The 8,401-nt window shown below is 36.0% G+C and overlaps 1 protein-coding gene across 1 annotated transcript in view; it reads right to left on the bottom strand.

The window, feature by feature from the left end:
* Window positions 1-2,172: 2,172 nt before the first annotated feature.
* The window catches only part of WDHD1 (WD repeat and HMG-box DNA binding protein 1), a 58,872-nt gene continuing 52,643 nt past the window's right edge, over window positions 2,173-8,401 (bottom strand). The window contains exons 24-26 of the mRNA XM_005881298.2: window positions 7,412-7,542; window positions 4,919-5,057; window positions 2,173-2,683 (exon numbers count right to left, since the gene is read on the bottom strand). Coding sequence (XP_005881360.1) covers window positions 2,483-2,683; window positions 4,919-5,057; window positions 7,412-7,542 — 471 coding nt within the window. The 3' untranslated portion in view covers window positions 2,173-2,482. The remainder of the gene's footprint in view (window positions 2,684-4,918; window positions 5,058-7,411; window positions 7,543-8,401) is intronic.

Here is an 8,401-nt window from a genome sequence, read left to right as displayed (position 1 = left end):
ATATTTCTTCTAATTAATTTCCTTTCAATGTGCACTAATTCATGCACCGGGCCACTAGTTTAAAAATAAAAAACCAGGGGAAAATTATATCCTTCTATAATAAAGCAGCTGGAAAACAAAAAAGTCCACAAGACAACCAGCCACTGATTAAGATGCTTTCTACGTGGATGGGTCTCATCCTTTTGTCTAAAGGGATCTGTTCCATGTTAGTGGCAGTGGCTCACCACAAGCTGCTGCACTGATAGGAGAGGCTGTAGATTACCAGAGCTGACAGGCACAATCCAGCGCTCACTCACTTGCTCTCTGGAATAATTAGATAATGCCCCTTTGATGAGTGTGAAGCTATAAAATAATCTCCTCTTTGATAAGCTTTTGCTACTGGCAAATAAAATTAAGCTATGACAAATTTCTACAGTACATAATAAGCTCAGAATAGGCAAAATTATTGAAATCATGATGGTGGGTAATAAATTATTTCCATTTCTTACCTTAAGCTCCAATTCCCTGAAACTTTTTTTTTTTTTAAAAGAGGTTTAATCTTACACAGCAAAGGCACCAGGATAATGGTTTCTTGGTTTCAATGTTCTGGTTTGTAAGTCAAACCAAGTCAATAGAAAAACCTCCCTTCAGCCAAATAAAAGTAGGGGATGAAAATAACCTTTTGCAAATCCTTGGTATTATCAGGTTCCTATGGATCTGAAATAGAATACTCAAGGATTATATCCTTAAGTATTATACACTGTGCACAATAAGCAAGTTGAGGAAATAAAAACAAAAAATATATGTCTACAAACATGCTTTCCAAAGTATTATAAATAAACCATTACTTCAGGATCTTGAAATCAAATCATACTCACCATCAAACCAAATGACAAAGCAAGGTAACAGCTGACATTTATATTAAACATTACTATGTGCTAAGAACTAAGTGCTTTTATCTCGTTTAATTCTCACACCAATCCTATGAAGTAGGTACTATTATTATACCCACTAGAGGCCTGGTGCCTGAAATTCGTGCACAGGTAGGGTCCCTAGGCCTGGCCGGTGACCAGGGCCGATCAGGGCCTTCCAGCTGCAGGCCAGGGCCTTCCTTCCCCAGCTGCCAGCTGCGGGCCGCAGCCTTCCTTCATTCTGCGCTGCCCCCTGGTGGTAAGCACACGTCACAGTGAGCAATGGAACTCCTTGTCTCCAGGCCGAACTCCAGAGGGGACACATTGCATATTAGTCTTTTATATATATAGAAGATTTTATAGATGAGTGGACAAGGGCATAATTTACCCAGGGTTATTCAACTGGTAGGTGTTGCAGTGGTTTTTCAAACCTGGGTAGTCTGGCATTGAAAACTGTGTAACCACTGTGCTATGTCTCCCAATACTAGATACTAATTAAAAAATCAGAAATGTATTCCTTCCAAATCTCAATCATCATGAGATAAGGAATAGCCTTTGGCTCCTATATATCTAAATTTTCAACATATTTTGTTCCTTCCAACCTTTAAAACTATCCTCAATTTTGAACCACCTGATTTTCTTTTACTACTATTCACCCATCCCCACCCCTGTACCTTACCCTCATTAAGTGGCTATATTTATATTAAGCTCTGCTTAGAATAATAACAAAAAAAGTATGAAATAATTAAATCTTGTTTCTTAAAATAAAAAAATTAAACATTTGCCCTAATTTTTTAACTACGCTCTTATCAAGGCTTCCGACTTGCTCAGAAAAGTACCACTGATGCTCATAACCAGAGTACCTTACCAGGAGCACATCATGCTGGTTGCAGACTATCAAAACACTACCTTCAATTCTTTGCTTTCCTGTGTATGATGTATAGCAGGATGGGGTTGGCGGAGGAAATAATGGCAATAAATATAAAATACATTTTTTAAAAACATTTCTATCCCATGGAAATACAATGTTAAGGCCATAACAAGTTAAATATGAAAATGTGAAAGTTTTATTTATTTTTTAAAAACTAGGCTATGCAGATAATCAAAAGCCACATATGAAAAAATTTCCAAAACAAACAAAAGAAAACATCTCATCTACAAAAGTATTTACATGTTTAGGGTCCATATTAAAAACCATGGCCCCCTAGGTGCAGTATAGACAGGGAGCAGTCCCTGGTAACCAAAAGAGGAAATTCCTACAAGGTATTTCAATGCTCAGGTATTAAGACCTTGCCTTTGGTGGTTCTGAGGGTAAACACACTGGGACATGCTAGTGGCCTCAAGTCAGTGACCACAACCACAAAGCTTCTAAATGGCCCTCTATTTGGGGGGCAGAGCAATCTGTAGAAATTATAGTTTTTACACATCCCCTTGCTACTTCCACCAGTATAATTACTATTATCTTATAAAGGCAAACAATTGTCTTTAAACTCTTTTAAAAATATAGTTTCCTAAAGACTTTTTTAAAGTCCAGATTCATCAAAGATAAATAAAAAGAAAATCCATTACTTTCCAAAGGTCACTTCCTTACTCTATTCCTGCTTAAATGCAAAAGCTGACAGTTTCTGATTTGTAGAAAGATCTAAAGGTTTTTGCTTTTTAGGCAAATTGAGATTCTCCTTTGCTTTTTCTTCCTGGTGTTCAGTTTCTTCACTTTCGTCGGCCACATGTTTTCGCTTCTTTGCTTCAGCTCCATCACTTGCAGTTCCACCTTTGGCCTTGGCAGTCCATGCCTTTGTAAAAATATGGGAGGAGAAAAGATTTTTACTCAGTAACAAAGAAATAGGAAGAACATACTTTTATTTTTCCCAAGTAACATTCCTGTTTATAAAGTAGCATAATTAGCACTTGAATTGTTAAGCTAATCATTAAGAATTCTCATTAAGAAATTTCTTATTACTTAATTGCAGAACACATTAAAAAATTTTACATTCTACCCCCATAACGTTTCAATCTAAACTCAGCTTGTATTTAACCATATTAATTGCAAAATACTTTTTAAAATGCAACTTTTCATTTTGAGATTGTAGATCCACATGCTGTTATAGGAAATAATACAGAAAGATCCCATGTACCATTTTCCCAGTTTCCCCTAATGGTAGAATCTTGAAAAACTGTAGTGCTATATCACAACCAGGATATGAACACCGGCAACCCCCTTTTACTTCTACTTGGATGTGTGTGTTTATTTCTATTGTAGGTTCATGTATTTACTACCACACTCAAGATACAGAACAGTTCTGTCACCACAAGGATCCATCACGTTGCCCCCACTCCTCACCAAGGCCCCACCTCCTGAGAATCAGTACTCTGTTCTTTATCCCTATGACTCATTTCATCTGTCTCTTAAATCTCTCTTAATTTGTAATAGTTCCTCCTCCTACTACTTTATATTTTCCCCATCTTATTTACTGTAGAAAAGGGACCCTTTGAGCTATAGAATTTCTTACATGAGCAAACTGGATGTATGTAAATGTTTAAGGTTTATCTTAAAAATATTGATTATAATTCTAAGTATTCAAAAACAATTACAACTTTTGTCAAGTTGCTTTCAGAAGCCATTTTACCTAATTCTTTAGAATTTTTTATCCTTTTATAAACACCTATAAAAAATGAGAAACACAAAGTTGCTGACAAGATTCTAAATAAGGCCTGAGTTGGTTAGACCAGTTTCTAGCTTCCTCATTTTGCAATATGTTTACTCATAAACCAAGTTTATCAAGGCAAGAATCTATGTCCCTAGGTGACCATGCTGCACACTGCCATCCCTGGGAAAGTGAAGTCCCAGGATTTAATCGACACACCACACACATTCCCTCCCATTGCAACAGAAAGCTGCTCCCAGCCTTCCTTCACATGCAGAAATTTATGTGAGGAGCAATAGGTACAAGCAACCTGTTCTAATTTCCATGTGAAAGGCTCGAAAAGGACACCAAAAGCAGTATTCTCAGTGTAAGTAAATAACATTTATAAAAATTCTGCTTACAAGACCCTAAAGCAAGCATGTCAAACTCAAGGCCCATAGGCCACATGTGACCCACAACGAATATTTTTGCAGCCCAGCCAATATAACAGTATGTAAGAAATGTTTTAATAAAAATTTCAAACTTCATTTTTTACAATATCCTGTTATACGTAATTATTAATAACAAACTACAACGTTCACTAATAATTACTATAATCGTGTTGTATTCATTTCCTTTACACACCTTACGCGCAGGCATACCATTTCTCTCCACTAAAACTGGCAGCGAATATTTTAGCAGCCGATTGCCATATCATTAGTCTTGGACTGACTTGTTTGGTGTGCACAACAGGAAATATTTCGCTTTCAGAGAACAAAATAGGTTTATTTGCATTACACTTATTAATATGTGCAGTTATTCAGTTTCTGGTAAGTTAATGTTCAAGAAAAAAATATTAATTTTTATTAAAATGTTCTATTATTTTATGTTAACAATTACTCATTTATTTCAGCCCTTTGTATTTAGCATGTCTCTAATGAAATAAACCTACATTTCTATGAAAATTAAAGCTTTTGTTTTTTTGTGGCCCACATAAGCTTAAACCTTGTTTATTTGGCGGGTGTTAGCTTTTGAGTTTGACATGCTTGCCCTAAAGTACTACTCTAAAAATGTGAATTAATTTCATTCTTACTTACTAATTTTATTTGCTTTTAATTTATAACTAATGAACTTTTTCTTGAGGCATTCCCCTAACTTATAATATGCAGGAACTTATACAGATGTAAACAATATACCTGCCCCCAAATTAACCATTAGCAATAAGTAATAACTACTATATATGCAAATGTCAGTTCCATGTTGACATTTTAGTTATTAAATTCCTCTCTATTCAAAGTTTGTTGAAATATATTCAATTTTCAAAAACAGAAAAAAGTATTTTCTATAAGAATCTTTAAAACTTGTGAATTCACTAGGCTCTCAACCTCAGCAAATTATCCTTACCTTCCTTTCTTCAGTTGATAATACTCTAAATCGAAGCATTCCTTCTTTTATTATATCTGCTTCATCTGAAAAGTCAGGGTTATCAGACAAAATATTACTTCTGTTTTCTTCCAGCCACATCTGGAACCCACTCTTTGGCCTACAAGAGCATAATCATGTAAAAAAATGTTATATTTGAGACACAATTTAAAGTGCTTTAGGATTTTTTCAGGTTAGTAATCAAACACTACTCTTTGCATCACTGTATAAAGTAAGAGACACACAATTAATTACACTTGTTAATATTCTTATTACATATTACTTAAAACTGCCTGGAGACTGCAGGAATAATGAACTGAAAATTTCTTTGTAAGGTCATTGAAAGGGATTACTCACACTTGTACTTTCCAAGTGTGAGTAATTCATGCAGCAACCATGAATTCTGCACTTTCAATCCTTTTTTAATTGGAGGCTCAAGGTCTCCAATCTCACTTAGGCCTCTCTGGCCCAGTAAAATTACTCCATGTAGTCTTGGCAGGTTCTTTCTCCATTTTCCAAACCAGCTATTTGCAATCTTTAGGATTTCCCTCAAGCTCCTTAGCCATCTTCTTATCCTGGCTCTCACATCTAATCTGGAAGTGTGGGTCCTTTCTTGTATCATCATGTAAAACATGGACACAGCACACTTGTCAATTTTATTAGATTTCATCCGACACAATTGCTTTTAGTTCACAAGTAAGGGTTTAAGGCAAACGTTTAATATTTATTTAGTACTTTTTTCTGTATATCCAGTTACTAGTATAAAAAAACTGAATCTTAAAATATTCACTATTTAATATCTAAACTGAATTCAGAGCAAAATAGGAAAAATAAAAACCATAGCTTCCCCCTCGAATTAAACTGGTTAACATAAGATAGTGATTAAATGGGACACTTATTAGTAAAAATACAATGATGACTTCTTCATTTTAACCAATGCATCTTAAATAATTCTAGCATAACAGAGATCAAGAAATTTGGTAATGTATTGCAAGGGTGGAGAAACAAGATGTGTACAAACAGGAACTCCCATATTGTTGGGGTGTATAAAATGATAAAACGTCAATGCAGAACGACTTGGCAATATCTATCAGAATTACAAGTGCACATTAACTTGAACCATACAGAAATCTGTAGCTATATGTCTATGTGAGAAATGACATTTCATATAGTTATTCATTGCAGTACTATTTATACTATCAAAAGACCTTTTTCTACCCATAGAGAACTAAGTAAATTATGACATATCTATTCAATTAGTATAAAAAGATAAAACAAAATATTGGGTAGCAATCTGAAATGACTTGCAAAAGCTGCTAAGTGAAAACCAGTAATGTACAGAACAATGTGTATGCTACCATTTCTGTAAAACGTAAAAAAAATAAATAAATAAAAAATAGACCAATATATAAGTGTTTGTACATGCATAGATTAATTCTGGAAGGATATATAATAAACTTGTTGCAGTGACTATTTGTGGAGAGAGGAAGTGGGTAGATAGGAAAAAGATTTATTCTTTGTTATACCTTTCAACCATGTTTCTCCATGTAACTATATTACCTATTAAAAAAAGAACTGCCCCACTGGTGTGACTCATTGGCTGAGCGTCAACCCTTGAACTAGGAAGTCAGTGTTCAATTCCCAGTCAGGGCACATGCAAGCGTTGCAGGCTTGATCCCCAGTAGGGGGTGTGCAGGAGGCAGCTGATCAATGATTCTCTCTCATCATTGCTATTTCTAGCTCTCTCTCCCTCTCTCTGAAATCAATAAAAATCTATTTTTTTTAAAAAAGAACTAATTATAGGCAGCGGCCAAGTAGCTCAATGGGTCGCAGTGGTTCTCAACCTGTGGGCCGCAACCATCGGAAAACACATATAGCATATCAGATATTTACATTACGATTCATAACAGTAGCAAAATTACAGTTATGAAATAGCAACGAAAATAATTTTATGGTTAGGGGTCACCACAATATGAGGAACTGTATTAAAGGGTCATGGCATTAGGAAGGTTGAGAACCACTGGATTAGAGCATCGTCCTGATATGCCAAGGTTGTAATTTTGATCCCCAGTCAAATAACATACAAGAATCAACCAATGAATGTATAAATAAGTGGAAAAACAAATCAATGTTTTTTTTCTCTCTCTCCCTCCCTCCCTCTCTAAAATCAATAAAATTTAAAAATAAAATAAAAATAAAAAGAACTAACTATAAAGTAGTGTCCTAATAAAATGTTTCTACAATTTAAAACACATCCAACTTATAAAAGCATACTTTAGTAAACAATGTAAATAGACATAAATCAGTATTTGTGACTTTCTTAAAGTTAATAAGTATTCAGAATGTCCACTACTAGTGTCAATGTGTGATTTATAATAACGAATAACAGAGCTGTATAATTTTGTATTGCCGCTTCTGTATGCCTTTTATTGGGGGATTGCATCTTGAGAATACTAAATTTCTCTATGTACTGACCTTTGGTTTTCAGTGTTTTGAGGACACATAGCTGGGGTTTCAGATGACGAATTTTTAGGATTTTCTTCTTTCACTTCCTCGGTCTTATCAGCTTGGGGAGTCCTTTTCTGGAAATAGGATACTGCAGATGCCTGTAAAAGTAAACATAATGAGTACTGCAACAAAATCTAGTATGGTTTTATATGTTACAAACAAGCTTTGGAAAATGTGGAAAAATATTTAGAAATCTTATGCCAACATGGTAAGTCCTGAAGTTCTCAATAAAAAATAAGTATGCATACACACACACACACACACACACACACACACACTTTCAAATTCCATGATTTCTAAATGAATAAAATTATATGAGATGGAAAAGATACATACTAGAGCTATTTTACTGATAACAAATATAGAATGAAATCTGGGAAGTAAAATCAGAATACAGAACAAGAAAGGAGTAGAGCCAGGTACTACACCAGTTGTCATTAAAATGTGGGAAATTAAAAAAAACAGATAGATGCCGGAATCCCCAAGGTCTGGAGATATATATATATATATATATATTAGAGGCCCAATGCACAAAATTCGTGCAAGAGTAGGCTTTCCTTCCCCCGGCTGCCGGCACCAGCTTCCCTCTGACACCTGAAACCCAGGCTTTCCTCCAGCCGCTGACAGGCAACCGGGACCCAGGCTTCTCTCTCAGCCTGGGCTTCGACGGAAGGTCATTTGGTGTAATTAGCATATTATGCTTTTATATATATACTAGAGGCCCGGTGCACGAATTCGTGCACAGGTGGAGTTTCTTGGCCTGGCTGGGGATCCAGCCGATTGGGGCCATCTCACCCAGTCCTGATGGGAGCTGGTGGCCAACTTCCTGCAGCCCCTCCTGCTGGCCGGCCCAGGGAGGCTGGCCACGGGAAGGGGCCATGGGAGGTTGGCTGTGAGAGCACACTGACCACCAGGGGGCAGCTCCTGTGTTGAGCATCTGCCTCCTGTGGTTAGTGC

The sequence above is a fragment of the Myotis brandtii genome, unplaced genomic scaffold (assembly GCF_000412655.1).
Source record: "Myotis brandtii unplaced genomic scaffold, ASM41265v1 scaffold675, whole genome shotgun sequence".
NCBI lineage: Eukaryota > Metazoa > Chordata > Mammalia > Chiroptera > Vespertilionidae > Myotis > Myotis brandtii.
This window is presented reverse-complemented; position numbering and strand designations above follow the sequence as displayed.